Source organism: Colletotrichum graminicola, assembly GCF_000149035.1.
Source record: "Colletotrichum graminicola M1.001 genomic scaffold supercont1.3, whole genome shotgun sequence".
NCBI lineage: Eukaryota > Fungi > Ascomycota > Sordariomycetes > Glomerellales > Glomerellaceae > Colletotrichum > Colletotrichum graminicola.
Window position 1 is genome coordinate 1,004,061 of NW_007361007.1, and position 14,270 is coordinate 1,018,330.

At 54.7% G+C, this 14,270-nt stretch overlaps 5 protein-coding genes across 5 annotated transcripts in view; 3 read left to right on the forward strand and 2 right to left on the reverse strand.

Moving 5' to 3' along the window:
- Window positions 1-2,018: 2,018 nt before the first annotated feature.
- GLRG_01198 (methyltransferase domain-containing protein) lies at window positions 2,019-4,109 on the forward strand (the record flags this gene model as incomplete). Its single annotated transcript, XM_008091883.1, has 10 exons — window positions 2,019-2,480; window positions 2,565-2,664; window positions 2,755-2,780; window positions 2,891-2,909; window positions 2,969-3,091; window positions 3,158-3,180; window positions 3,247-3,284; window positions 3,348-3,485; window positions 3,567-3,986; window positions 4,073-4,109. 10 exons carry the CDS (start codon window positions 2,019-2,021, stop codon window positions 4,107-4,109), a joined length of 1,386 nt encoding a protein of 461 aa, XP_008090074.1.
- A 983-nt stretch (window positions 4,110-5,092) lies between these two features.
- Window positions 5,093-5,479, reverse strand: GLRG_01199 (uncharacterized protein; the record flags this gene model as incomplete). The annotated part of the gene is made up of 1 exon (XM_008091884.1): window positions 5,093-5,479. One exon carries the CDS (start codon window positions 5,477-5,479, stop codon window positions 5,093-5,095), a length of 387 nt encoding a protein of 128 aa, XP_008090075.1.
- Window positions 5,480-6,775: 1,296 nt separating this feature from the next.
- On the reverse strand, window positions 6,776-9,528 carry GLRG_01200 (beta-eliminating lyase; the record flags this gene model as incomplete). The annotated part of the gene is made up of 2 exons (XM_008091885.1): window positions 6,776-9,228; window positions 9,255-9,528. 2 exons carry the CDS (start codon window positions 9,526-9,528, stop codon window positions 6,776-6,778), a joined length of 2,727 nt encoding a protein of 908 aa, XP_008090076.1.
- Window positions 9,529-11,327: 1,799 nt separating this feature from the next.
- GLRG_01201 (methyltransferase domain-containing protein) lies at window positions 11,328-13,032 on the forward strand (the record flags this gene model as incomplete). Its single annotated transcript, XM_008091886.1, has 9 exons — window positions 11,328-11,387; window positions 11,443-11,493; window positions 11,576-11,666; window positions 11,905-12,027; window positions 12,092-12,114; window positions 12,175-12,212; window positions 12,265-12,402; window positions 12,484-12,903; window positions 12,969-13,032. The coding sequence occupies 9 exons, from the start codon at window positions 11,328-11,330 to the stop codon at window positions 13,030-13,032; spliced, it is 1,008 nt and encodes a 335-aa protein (XP_008090077.1).
- Window positions 13,033-13,941: 909 nt separating this feature from the next.
- The window catches only part of GLRG_01202 (dienelactone hydrolase), a gene marked incomplete at both ends in the record, with an annotated part of 1,389 nt that continues 1,060 nt past the window's right edge, over window positions 13,942-14,270 (forward strand). The window contains one exon of the mRNA XM_008091887.1: window positions 13,942-14,243. Within this exon, the coding sequence (XP_008090078.1) occupies window positions 13,942-14,243 (302 nt within the window). The remainder of the gene's footprint in view (window positions 14,244-14,270) is intronic.

The window sequence follows — 14,270 nt, forward strand, 5'->3', positions numbered from 1 at the left end:
CGTGCGGCTTCCGATGTAGGATACCCAGGAGGCGTTGGCGTTCGAGCTGGACGGGACTTCGGCGGCGAGCGGCCCTCAACATTGGTATGGGCGGCGTGGGGGGCGGCGGCGGCGGTCGACCGGGCGATGATGGCGGGGTGCGGCAGCGGGAGCACGCGGTCGGGGTCTTCGGGGTGGCGGTCGATGGAGGCGCGGACGTGGGCTTGAATGCGGGGTGAGGGGTTTGGGAGCATGTACGAATACGGGTGTACGAAGATTAACGCCCATGTATGGATACTGCTTGTGTGTAGATGGGTATATCACGGGGCAACGAGACCCCAGGGACATGAGAGGCAGAGATGACATATCGAGATGGTTGTAATATACCCTTCCGTTCGCGCGAACAGGCTGTCACGGGCGTCAACGTCTCTCCCCCTTCATCTCCGGGATACCTGTGTGTACGCGTAGTCATGAACTGCCCATCTCCTGGATACCTGCATCCCGTAGCCCACATCAGAGTCGACGTGATTGAGGGTTGCTGACTCGCGAGCTATCGCGGCTGATATCTGCTTCTCCCACGATCCATGCCGCCAGAAGGAACAGACACACTCCTCCTTCGTCGATCAGACGAACAAAAGGCCCCTCCCCTCCTCTCATCCCGTATCCGCACTTTTTTTTTTTCATCCCTTTCTGACGGACGGCTTTGCCTTTCTCCGCATGGGCAGATGTATGATTTTTAAAGGCAGACAAGACAGACAGACGACTAGCTCTAGTCGTGAACCAGGGGGGGCGGGGAGGATTGCCGAAGTGGCCGAAAAGCCGCTCAGGTACGGAGCAGAATTACCGAACCATCGGGCCATTGGGGGCCCAGAAAGCAACAATACCAGCATCTCGATCCCGTTGCGGGAAATTGGTCTTGGCCGCCCCTCCATTGCTACCACCGCTACGGGCTTGCCAACAACACCAGCAGGGGGGGACACCCCTGGCCGCTGGGAGGAGAAGACCAGGGGGGGTCAGATTGCCTCGCTACTAGGGCAGAAGTCTAACGATGATCTCCACGATGATCGCACCGGCGCTTGAGAGCGCTTTGACACGGGCTTGGCGGCAACGGAGACAGAGGCGGAAGGGGAGAGAGGGAGGGAGGGGAGTGCGAGCGGGAGAGGAATGAAGAAGAAGAGAGAGAGAGAGAGAGAGAGAGAGAGAGGGGGGGGGGGGGACAAGAAGAGGGAGAGGGAGAGGGGGAGAAAGAGGGAGACATGGAGAGAGAGTGAGAGAGAGGGAAAAAAAGAAAAAAGAGACAAGAGAGAGAGAAGGCTTGGTACCGTCTCCATGGATATGATTCCAGACCCTCCCGAATGGAAACGTGCATACGGCCGGCAGTGGAAGAACCCATGTAGGTAATGCATGCAAACGGCACCCAATCAGTCACGCACCCGGAACCACAAGGCCCTCTTCTTTCTTCATTATGTTTTCTTTTTGTTTTTTCCCTTCTTTTCTTTTCTTCTATTTCTATCTGTACACTTTCTCTTCCTACCTGAATAAAGACCTTGTTCCGGTACTGCAAACAGCCCCAACTAACTAGTTCCGTCATACTTGGGTTCCATAGGGGTTTCCAGCTCGACCCACAGGCGCTGAAGAGGAACCTCGCTTATAAATCAAGTACTTTACATACGTAATTTGGTATACGAGTACCTTGAACCCTGTCTAGATACCTTGCTCACTTAGCACATGGTACCTAAAGTATTACCGTGGGTAGGGAACAAATGGGAACAACCCCCCGGGAGCGTCCCATGTGCCCGGGACCGCTTAGAGCCCAAGCCCCCCCCCCCCCCACCATCCTACCTGCATACAGAAGACACACACCCCACCCCCCCCTCCCCCACCAGCCCCCGAATCGACGAGACTCGCTTTTCGTCGCCTGATCTTCATTTTACCATTTCAACATCCTCCATATCCTCACTTGTGTTGGACTGATCACATTCTTCCACCCTCCCCTCCCCCTTCGGTCGTCGACGGCGCGGGGAGCGCTCTTCTTCACCATGTCTAACGACGGACCCGAAGACGGAGATGCCGACACCTTGCGTGCGAACCACACCCACCAGCATCACCAATACCACCATCACCAACATTACCAACACCCATCCGATCCTCCCATCTTGCCCCCGAATCCCCCCGCCGTGCAGCTGCCTGCCGCCTCGCATCCCACAGACGACGCCCTCTTTCCTTTCCGCCTTTCAGACCTCCGACTGCTGGCCGAACCACGCCCGGGTGACGTCGAGGACGTCGAGGACCCCGGTAGGGAATTGTTGCACCGCGACAACCACGACGCCGAGCCCGACGCCGAGCCCGACGACCCAGCCGATGATGCCAATTCCGCCGCCGATGCCCGATCCGACACCCGATCCGACCGCCCATCGCTCGATGCCACCGAGGCCGGCGTGAGCACCTTCGACCGCGTCGCCGGAAACGACGCCGCATCCCTTGTTTCAATTGACGACGTGGTACGCCTCGCCCTCCCGCCCCTCTCCCCTCTCATCCTCGGTGCTCTGCTCTAACAGCAGACTTTTTTTGTTGTCTCCTTCTAGTCCATTGCGGGAGGTCAGGCGCCTTCGTTGTGGTCGCTCGAGACCAGCGACTACGAAAATGGCTTCCAGGAGAGACACGGGAGGACATACCACCCGCTAGGTGCGTCCATGATAAGAACCAGGCGCACACTTGTGCACTTCGTCGCGCCCTCCTTGCTGACTTTGGCCTGCTTTTTCTTCTTCGCATTAGAAGAGTACATTCTCCCCAACGACACTGTACGTTTATTATCGTCGACCACCCACCCTTGGTAGTTTTCTTTTTTGTTTTTCTTTTCCTGCTTGCAGCGCGCTGACAGGCTTTCCTTTTTCTTCTTCTGCGCCAACAGACTGAGCAGTTCCGCCTTGGTAGGTTCATCCCCCCCCCTCACAGAGATGTCGATTGTCTGACCGGTCCCGTCTTGCAGATATCCAACATCTTCTTTGGTTGGCCACCTGGGATGGCCGCCTTTGCATGTGTCCCAAGAAGGACGGCGCGTCGCGCGTCCTCGACGTCGGCACGGGGACCGGCGTTTGGGCCATGGCGTACGGTGAGAGGGAGCCCCATGCTGTCCTCCTCCTGTCTCTTGTTCCCGCTGACTAACCCTCCGTCGCAGCCGACGAACACCCAGAAGCAGTTGTACGAGAATGGACCCCTCTGAGCGCACGTGTTACGCACGATGCGGAGACTAACTTTGCATCTCAGGTCACCGGCGTCGATATCAGCCCCATCCAACCCCAGGTGTGAGTTGCCGAGATGCGCGAGGCGGTGCTTGGTGGAGGAGCTGACAATGCATCGCCGTCTAGGGTTGCGCCCAACTGCTTCTTTGAGATATACAACGCCGAGAGCGAGTGGCCGTGGAGGATCCCCCATGATTTCGTCTTCATGCGGCACATGAACACGGCGTTTGCGAGCTGGCGCCACACCATCGAAAAGGTCTTTAGGTGAGCGGTGCCCTCGGATCACGACCCCTCCGAAGAAGGGGAGGGGCAGGAACAGAAGATATACTGACACCCTCCGCCAAGGAATCTCGCCCCCGGCGGCTACATCGAACTTCAGGACAACACCTTCCCCATCATGAGCTACGAGGGCACCATGCCCCCAAACAGCGCCATCGCGAGGTGGTCGTCGATGCTGATGGAGAGCACCCGCCTCCTCGGGCGGCCCTGCGACGCGCCGTCGCAGTTCAAACGCCTGCTCGAGGACGCCGGCTTCGAGGGCGTCGTCGAGATCAAGCGCGTCTGGCCCATCGGCGAGTGGGCCGCCGGCCGCCGTCACTTCATCACGGGCTCGCTGTGCCTCGACACCTCTATCGCCGGCCTCGAGCCCTCCACCCTGCGCCTCTTCACCTCCGTCTTTGGCTGGAGCGTCGAGGAGACCAAGGACTTTTGCCGCGAGGTCGAGGCCGAGATCAGGAGCCAGCGGTACCACGCCTACTTTAACGTGTAAGTGCTCTTTCGCCCACCCCTTTCCCCTCTGCCGCACGCGTTGGTGATGGAGTTCTGTTAGCTGACACCCTTTTTTCTTTTAGATACTGTGTCTATGGGAAGAAACCCTACTGGGCTTGATCTGGGTCCGGGAACGCAGGAGAAGGGAGAGACCGGCGTTTTGGGAAAGCTTTTTCTTTTTGGCATCGAAAAAAAGAAGGAACATCATGATACCCCTGCAACTTGTTTGTTGCTTTCGCGATACTGGGCTACTAGAGGCTGCGTCTCGGCGTGGTTTTTTGTTTTTTTCTTTTACACCAAAACACACCCTTTTGGTGGAAAGGTAGACGGCCGAATGGTGGCAAACGAATGTGGAAAAAAGCAAAAAGTCCAAATATTCCAGAAGGAAAACTACGAAAAGAGAAGATTTTTCATTCACGCATCATCCTGTCTATAATTCAGATGCCGTCAGACACACGCGCAACCCCCCCCCCCCCCCCCTACAATGACCTTGCCGAGTGATGTATGGCCCAAATCACTTGGAGAAGTCTGGCGACAGAAATGTGCCCGTTCAAGGCTGCGCCTTGTAGGCGTCTCCGTAGGGTAGGGCCCGCACAGAGTTAGCAATCTGCTCTCCTATCCAGGAGCAGCTGAACGATGGAGTGAAAGCTGAGGGAGTGGGACTGTTCTCGAGGGAGTGGTGAAATCCCTGTTCGATGTTAGGTCCATGCCCTGGTTGAGGAAGAACTCTACCCTGTCTTTGTGGTTATGTAGAGTCGCTGGCGACCCGGTATCAACGACACTGCAGAGAAGTAATGGGGACGAAAGCCTAGACAAAAAAAGAAGCATCGCACATGCGGATTGACACAATCGGCGCAAGCGAGTGGCCTTGCTCAACCTTTCGGTCATCTCGCGAAGGAAAAGCCCCCGTTGCGAAGAACCAACACCGCTGCGCCGGGGTTGTGAATCCAAAGACCATCCAAGAAACGTTCATGTTCGACCTCGCCCTGGTCGGAAAATATGATGAATCGCCAAAATGAAGCATACTGGCAGAGATCGAGGTACATGGATGAAAGAGGATTCATTATCCTACATCCATCTAACTTGATCTCTCCCAGCCTGCTTTATTCTAGCCTCGTCTTTTCTTCTCTCGGTCTCCCTGCTCTCCTTCCCTTGCATTCATCGTTGAAGTGCGCAAGGAAGTCCTTCCGATCAGTGAACTCGAGGCGGTGGGACTCAACGTGGTCTCCCGTTCTCGGACGCAAGCACACGTACTTTTTGCCTCCAAGACGGCAGCCCTTGACGTGGTCCCTGGCGCGCTTCTCGCACAAGATCTCGCCGCAGCGGCATTGGTCCTGTCTGCGTACCCTGCCGTGTTCGTTCCACTGCTTTGTTACTATGTTCCTGAAGCCGCAGCGACACACAAACTCGGGGCGTGTTGCGTCGCACAGCCCAAGGGACCCGCCCAGGCAGGTGTCACAAGGGCATTGGCAAGTACTCCCCAAGGACATGTTGAAGGTGTGTCTACCCTTTCCGCATGTTCCTTGTTACGAAGTCCTGACCAGAGAAACCTAGCCCAAGGAAAGAAAGGCGGAATATCGAAATTGTCGCGATGGCTAACGGAAAGTCCCGAGGATGAGCCTTGGAGTCATCTCAACTTGAGGATTCTAGGGTTGGGAAAGGATACAAATGCCGGCCAAGGCGGCTTAGAAAACAACAGCAAGCCATTGTTGGTCAAAGAGAGGTCAGCCGGCGATCCCAAGTCATGCTGAGTTCGAGGCAGCGAAACAACCTGGAAATCGCAACAAGGCAACACGAGCTTCGATAGACCTCTGGTAAAACCATTTACTGATCAGAGATTATTTGAAATATTTATAGACCTCCATGATTGCAACTGCCTAATGGCGTGAGACGTAATAAAGCAGGCGTGTTTTGAATGTGTATTTGAGAAAGACCGAAGATGACCACGGGGGCAGTGTATCTTCAGTTGAGCGCTGGCGCGTTCTCATCGCTGCAGGCAGAAATCACACATACTCCAATTTGGAATAGTCTGGATGCTGTGGAAATATTTCAAAAGACCAGGTATAGCAAACCCTGTTCATCATCTACCCAGAACATTGGGCCTGGAAGCAGTCATGGCGGTAAGAGGCGGAGAGGTTGTGTCGTAGAGCAGGTTAAAGTCTATCACAGGAGGCTCATGTATGTGTGGCGGTTGTCGTCAGCCACACCACGTGCCATGTCACATGAACGAGCTCGAGGGCCCCCTTTATATGGGCCCTCCACCCGGGAGATTCGTCTTTACACAATTCAAGCCTTTTTCACTCATTCGTACCTCCCTATCTGCTGTGTACTCTAGCTCGTGAGAAAGTCCGATGGGAAGCTGACGGACTGTATCCGTAGTAAGGTGCCAGCACTAACAGGTGTTAATACACGATTTTGCGCCTACATGTAACATACCTATACTACTATATACATCTAGGTAACTGGCCTTAACTGATAATAAGCATCTCCTAACAATAGTATTCTATTTCTATTACTTACTAGGATGCTATCGGAAACGATATTCTTGATATTCGCTCTAGAGCGTGGCGCCCTCTGTTGTATCCAGTTTGGGTTTATGATGTTAACATTTTGGACACTGAAGCAGAACGAGATGTCTCGATCTACAGGCCACGTATATCTGCTCGAGTAGCCCTTTGAGGCAAGATAGAGAAGCTGAACCTGATGTCTTGCGATGATCTATAATAGCATGAACCATCTGACAACGAGGTTTGGCGTCACAACCAAACGAAATATGGCTCAAGCCCTCACAGGCAGTGCACCAGAATCTCCGACGCCAGGTAGAAAGTGATCACAGATCCCCGGTGCCTCGTCGTCTTCAGACCTACCCACGCGTGAATCCCCCGGCCATCTTGCAAGGGGCGGTTCGCCGCGGCCTCTGTTGCCCCTTGATAGGCTCTCAACGTTTGGATCCCGCTTTCTCCGCTTCCGGTATCACTCAAGTATTTTTCCAACCGAAGTCGGACTTCGGCGTCGTCGTTTGCATAGTCGTGGACCGGGAAATATACCGCAGACTCCGCCGTGATTCCATTGCCGTGATCGCTTGCGGTGAAACCGAAACAGGTCATTGGAGCCTTGCCTTTGTAGGGACCCTCGGAGCCGCCACTCAAGGTTGAGCAGAACCTTCGAATTTCCGAAGCAGATGCAGTATCAGGGGCGACGAGCGCAGCTGCCTCTGCCAGTTCGGCGGCACCAACGTTGTCATACTGGACGTAGGCTTTGACCCGAGCTTGGGGACCGGGACAGAGATCCAAAGCCAGAAATGTAAGCCTGCCACCCCGCAACAAGACCTTTTCAAGAAGAATCCATGCCTGTGGCATTCCGAGCCTCTCAAAAGCCTCACGGACTACTGCCGCTGCCTGCAACTTGCCACGGGCGTTGGGATTCAGGTAAATCTTCCACTCTGGTCGCTGGTCATGTCCAGCGACAAAGCTGTGCCAGGCTGCAAATATACCCTCCACCTGGGAAGCTGGAGGGAAAAACAGGTCTTTGACGGCATTGAGGCGCCCGAGAGACACAGTCTGTGGGTAGTGGGATTGGATGTCGGCGGTGAGCTGGAGAGCACTTTTCTGATGAGCCTCGAGCGTCGCAGCATCAGCCTGCGCCTCAACCAGGAACCTCAACTGTGGTTTTCCGGTGTTTCTTTCGATGGCAACCGAATACTCGATGGGGCATAAGTTCAGACAGACGTCCGGTCGCCAGCCACTTGGGAAATCGAGCACAGTCAATTTACCCCAGCCCTGCATGGAAATATCCAGCGCCGCTTCGATCAGTTCCCATGCTTCTCTACGCAGTTCCAGGGTAGCATGAAGCTTCTTCACATCCTTTTTGGCCTCACTCAGAAAAGTGGAAACAGGCATCGGACTGGTTGCGGAGTCATCTGCTGTGGATGTCACAGGAACAGGCTCCAGGCCGCTTTGGAACACGCGCATCCGCAGCTCCTCGCCTCGCGTGATTCTGGCACCAGGGATAGTGTGACGCCTCTTGTGCAAGGCAGAGATGGCAGTCGCAGTGTATTCGATGTGTCTGTCTGACATAACATACCGAGGGACCGCGAAGCGAACCAAGTTTGGGATACTGTCTCTGTCCTGGGCGATGGCCCCCTTCTTGTCCCACTCCCAACCGAACGGGCCGGCTTCGCACGCTCGGATCTCATAGTCTTTCAGGAGCTCCAGGGTGAAGCCGACGGAAGCGAATTCTCCGTAGGACCTTGCGCATCCGGCGAAGAAGCCATTCATGTCGAGGAAGATGGCGTGACCGCCGGGGGGCAGAAGAACCGGAATGCCTTCCTGGATCAGCCCTTCGGCGAATCTTTTGACTTGGCCGATCCGATCAGCCAGGTATGCCTCTTTGGTGACTTCGTAGAGCCCGACAGCGGCTGCCATCACATCTCGACCGCTCATGCCGCCGCAGGAATCGTTGCCGTAACACATAATCTGTCTCTCTTTGAGACGGATGCCAACATCCGCGCCAAACTTTCTCGAGAACATTCCTTCGTCGCGGAAGCAGAGCGCCCCGCCCATGGTGGCGAGCCCGTCTTTCTTGAGAGAGATGGTGAAGCCGCCAGCGTGGGAGAACATCTCTCGTACAACCTGCGGGACCGTCATGTTGCTATACCCATCCTCAAAGTCTTGGATGAACTTGGCGTTTTCCGCAAACCGGCAGGCGTCAAAGAACAGAGGGATGTCGTGTGTCTGGGCCAGGGCTGCTGTGGCCTTGATGTTGGCCATGGAGACGGGCTGGGCTCCGGCCCAGTTGTTTGTGATGGTGAGGAGAAGCATGACAGAGCGAGCGGCATTCCCGTTGCATGATAAGAACGTGGAAGTCTTCTCAATATCGAGGTTTCCCTTGAAAGGGTTAGACTTTTCGACTTGATCGAATGGAAAAGGATCGGTAAGCCCGGGCTGGGTGAGTGTGTGTAACTGGAAACCGGTCGCGGCGGCGTTGGCGCCGGTGGTGTCAAAGAACCCATTGCTGATGAGAGCCGGAGGGTCAGTGGTATCGTTGTTCAAGATTGATTCGTTCCGCAAGATCTCGCTCATCGTAGAGAAGAGCAACGATTCGGCACACCGCCCCTGTGGGAGGATGAAAAAGTTTGGCCGGATCAACTGCAGTGGGCCACCGTTGACGAACCCACCGCCAACCTCCTTCGGGAATGTCTGGCGGTAAAAGATGCCATCGGCAGTGCCGGCAAGAACATCTCGAAAGACGTACTTGCGGTCTTACCGCGCTCAAAGATGTCTCGGAAGGCCTCGAGCAGGCAATAGTATCCCGAGTTGCGGCCGTAGCTCTCGTCCCCTCGAAGCATGGCCGCCCATTGAACATCCGTCATGGCCGATGTGCCAGAGTCTGAAAGAAAGTCACAGGTAAGAAGTGCGGCCGGAAATGCGAACACGTTGTACTCAACAGATCGCAGGACCTCTTCTCTCTCTTGACAGGTGATGGGGATGTGGGGACGCACCACGAGGGCGTTGTGAGATGGTGGGATAAGTTGAGCCATGATTGGCACTATTAAGACCATGGATATAACGACCAAAGATATAATAGGCGGTAGAAGAAAAGTGTGTTGCTGGATTCAATGAAGGAAGCTTGTTGACAGAGCAAAGAGAACGGGTGACAGTCCTTTTATCAACGGTGAGATTTAACACTGGGAATATCATCAATCTGTACTCCAATTCAATATCCAGATGTAATTACGTCTCGAAACTGAACGGATAGTGTAGTCACCAAGTATCTGATTGCAGGCCAGATTGTTGCCAAGAGCTAGACATGAGGCGGGTACTTCCGTACTATTCGTGGATGACTATTAGCCCAGGATCGATAGCAAAGTTGGCTCTTACCAACTACCTTTCTCAGTTCAGCTGGTGTAAATCCCGACCAAAGGCTACAGCAATAGGTTAAGCGAAAGGTGGTCACTGTCAGCCTGCATGAACGACAGTCGCACCGAGCCATATGTACAGTGTCTCGCTACTACTTCAAGATTGTCTGCATAAGTAGTCATTCTGTAACCCTAGTTATAGTGCGAACAAAGGGGGGGTCCAATCAGTAATTTCCAGCCAAGGTACATATTTAAAGTGACATGTTGCGTATACAGTATAGATGTACATGATAGTTGACGGGAGGTTGGCAAGGTAGGAATGTCAGTATTAGCACAGCATCAGTGCTAGCTAATGTGCAGGAGGTGATGTAGTGATTTCTATGCGTGACTGCGGTGGTGTATGTGAAAGTGTGTGAGTGGTTAAGTGGTTGAAGGAGTAAAAGGCACCCTGCCAACCCTTGCTGGCACATCTAATGACCAGCCGGGAGAAATCGAACTCTCGCAAAATACGATGTAGATGCAATGCCAACGATCGACTTTTTGGTAGGACATGTTTTCTGGTACCATGAGAAATACCCCGTCATTGCTATACCAACATGGCTAGCTCTTAATTGATGTGACCTTTTCGTCTTTGGTCTAGGTAACCTTAGATAGATGTTAGAGTCTCCTACCTCTGATACCTAATTGATTCATCATATATCCCCCAAAAATAGGAATATTAGACATGTTGGGCGTCGGAAGATTGGTGCATGGCCCTCTATCGGAACTCCCAGAACGAGCGACGGCTGGCATCTCAGCTGCCCGTTGCGAGGGGGATTGGCCAGCTTAACATCTCGGCTGATTGTTCAACCTGATAGGGAATAGGAATGGACATAGTTAGTGAAGCACCATGCTCGCATACTGATGCAGGTTATCCAAATCCTCATTCTGGTACGAAGCCATCATCTCATGACGGCAAGTCTTGGCCCCGTCCCATGCATCGACAGCGACGGCAAAGGCAAAACCCCCGAACTGGGTAGCCGGAGACCCAGTTGACGGGAGAAGACGTACCGTTGACCAGGAAATGGTCCAATGAAATGCCGCTACCATGGTTCGTTTTGAGGAATTTGATGGGGGGCTAGGGCGCCTATCGAATTGATCCGTCGAATCGGGTAGGCCGGATCTATCGCCTAGAAACCTCGCCTCCTCGGCACAGTAGTGTAGCGTAGCACAGCTGCGCGCACCGTCGTACGTCCGTATCCCGCGCCGGGCCCAATCACAGAGGTTGGCGGGGATTGGAATGCTTCCGGAAACCAGTCCGAAAGAGGCGGGTGAGCCAGCGGGCGGGGTGAAAGATACCACGGTAGCACATATGCAGGGTGAGCATATTTGCCAGGGTCTTAAGGACGCCTCTCCATCGTCTTCCTCCCCCTCTCTCTCCGTCACTTTGTCGCACTGTCGGACCATCTCCTCAACCACACATTGAATCCTCTCGAGACGAGATGGCGGAAGTGCTGCAAGCCCAGCACCAGCAACAGCAGCCGGAGCCTGTGGAGGCGCCCGTGGGTCGACACAGCTTTCTAGCGCTGCTTGGATCCTTACTCACCATCATGCCAGGAGCCCCAGGATATCGAGGATGAGAGCGATGCGGTTTCACTGAGTGGTACTGTACGTCTAGCTGGGGCAGGCCTTGGCCCATTTGATCGTCGTCTTGGTCGTATCGTGACTGACGTCACCTTCTTTGTCTCAGTCTGTCCAGACTGATACAGACTCCCTGAAGTCGAGCATTCGCGACTATCGTAGAGAAAACGGCCGGACGTACCATAGTGTCAGCGATGGAAGTAAGTAGTCCGGGGCGGCGGTCGGCAGTCCATGGGCTCAGTCAACTAACTGCGCATCACCTCCATGTAGCTTACATCTTGCCAAATGACGTAGTATGTTGCCAGGTGTTTGCGCGACGAGAGTAAGAGCCGCCGGCTAACCTATTCGCCGGAAAAAGAGGGAACAGGAACGTTTGGGTGAGTCTTCGACCTCGTTATACGATCTCATCGGGACAAGCAATGGGCTAACATGGCTCAGACTTCCAGCATCACTGTTGGCAGTTGACCTGGGACGGCAAGCTCTGCATGTGCCCAAAGAAAGATGGTGCCAACCGCGTTCTCGACATCGGAACGGGGACTGGAATCTGGGCAATGGACTACGGTGAGCCCCAAACCACCTGAAAAGACGAAATCTTTGACACAGACTCCTTGCTGACGCCGTACAGCGGACGCCCACCCCGAAGCAGTGGTATGGCTTCCCCGACTAACCGGACTTTCTCGTGCGAATGTTTGACTCACCCCAGACCAGGTGATCGGAGTTGACCTAAGCCCTATCCAGCCGGAGTAGTAAGTGTCCCCGATAACTGATGCGTGGGAACCCTGCTCACCAGTCCGACAGCGTCCCGCCCAACTGCCGGTTCGAGATCGACGACGTTGATAAGGAGTGGACCTGGCAGGAGCCTTTCGACTTCATATTCGCGAGGCACATGAACGCATGCTTCGCCAGCTGGGAAAAGTTTCTCAAGCAGGCCTACGAGTACGTCTTGAGCCGCCAGACCTGTTTACGCACGCACACACACACACACACACACACACACAAGACTAACCAGTAGCACAGCAACCTGGAGCCCGGCGGCTACATTGAGCTGCAGGACAACGCCTTCCCCATCCTCTGCGGCGACGGGACTCTGAAGCCGGACGACCCGATGGCGCGCTGGTCGACGCTGATGATGGAGGGCACGGAGCTCATCGGGCGTCCGATCACGGTGCCCGCAGCCTTCCGGCGCCTCCTCCAGGAAGCCGGCTTCGAGGACGTCGTCGAGCACAAGCGCGTTTGGCCCACGAGCCCGTGGCCAAAGGACGAGGCCCTCCGCGAGCTCGGCCTCTGGACCCAGGCCTGCAGCCTCGAAGGTGTCGAGCCCGGCGCCCTCGCCCTCTTCACGCGCGTGCTCGGCTGGACGAGGGAGGAGGTGCTCGTTTTCATCGCCAGCGTCCGCAAGGATTTCAAGAACAAGAACATCCACGCGTACTGGAACGCGTGAGTGACCCCCTCCGACGCACCCGTGTTGACGAGGTATTTGCGGAAAACTGACTTCTTACTAGATACTCCGTCTACGGAAGGAAGCCTTTGAAGGATGCCACCCCCCCAGCCCCCTCCCCCTCCTAAGAAATAGGCTGGAAAGGATGGACGGGTAGCGTTTAGTAGCGTTTGGCGGGCAGAACCACGGGGTCACTTCTTCAGAGCTCTTGTTGCATTACACGCCTCCTAGCCTTGATATACCTTACATGAAGAAGACACAACACATCTATTCTTACTTCCTACAATAGAGATTGTATCCTAGGTCTGATTTCCAAACCAGGCCTTGTATGCGGGCAGCAATGGTCAAATGCCAAGGTCCATGTTGTGATGATTCATTACCAGGACGGTTTGACAAACAAATGCGGCGTACGCTTTGTTGATCTACCAGTCTCGGGCGTATTCTTCATCGGACAGGTTTGTTCTTCCCAAAAGTCCCGCATTAATAGCTATTGGAGACAAGGTGCTTGACTCTGTGATTTGCAGCACATTCCAGAAGTAATTCATAAAATGGCTGATCTAATCAACCACCTATGATGGAAGATTGTTTGTGTTAACGTATCCAATTTTGATACCGATCAAGAAGCGGCAATTCCATGCTCTGCTGCGTGATGAGCTGTGGTACCTAGCATTGATCAAAGTCTATAGAGAGAAATGCGAACGAGGAAAACCACATTCTCACACACCATCAGCATTACCATCTTAGACTACATGCATTTGTTTATTAGGCCGGGCGGGGAGGGGCAATGAATCAAACAGGTTTGTGTGCCAAAATCAAAGCTTGTCAATCGAACCCCGAGTCTGTTGTGCTGCTGCAACGGCATGTGTCGAACGAATGAGACCCCGCACCGCAGCCGGTGCCGAAGCGGCATTTCACACTCATCGATCATCATCCACCGTAACCCGCCATCTCTGAGCATCGCTCACGCAGCTGAAGGTGGTGATTAATCATAGTCACTCGGCACAGGACACACGAGGCGTACCATCTCATCCGACAGAATGACCGAGGCCGCATCCGCCAAGCCAGAGTTCCTCGCCCAGCCCCCGGGGCCGTGCTGCTGGGCCGGGACCCTGCATGAGGGCAGCCCCCGCGGCGGCGTCGAGGATATCCTCGGCGCACCGACTTATGTAGTCCGTCCCTCGGACGTGAAGAACGCGCCGGCGCCCAACGGCCATGTCGTGCTCTACTTCCCCGACGTCTGGGGCCTCTCGGTCAACGCGCAGTGCCTCCTCGACGGCTTCGCCGCCGCCGGCTACACGGCGCTCGGCATGGATTACTTCCGCGGCGACCCCATCTCCCTGTACCGCGCCAAAAAGGGACGACCCGG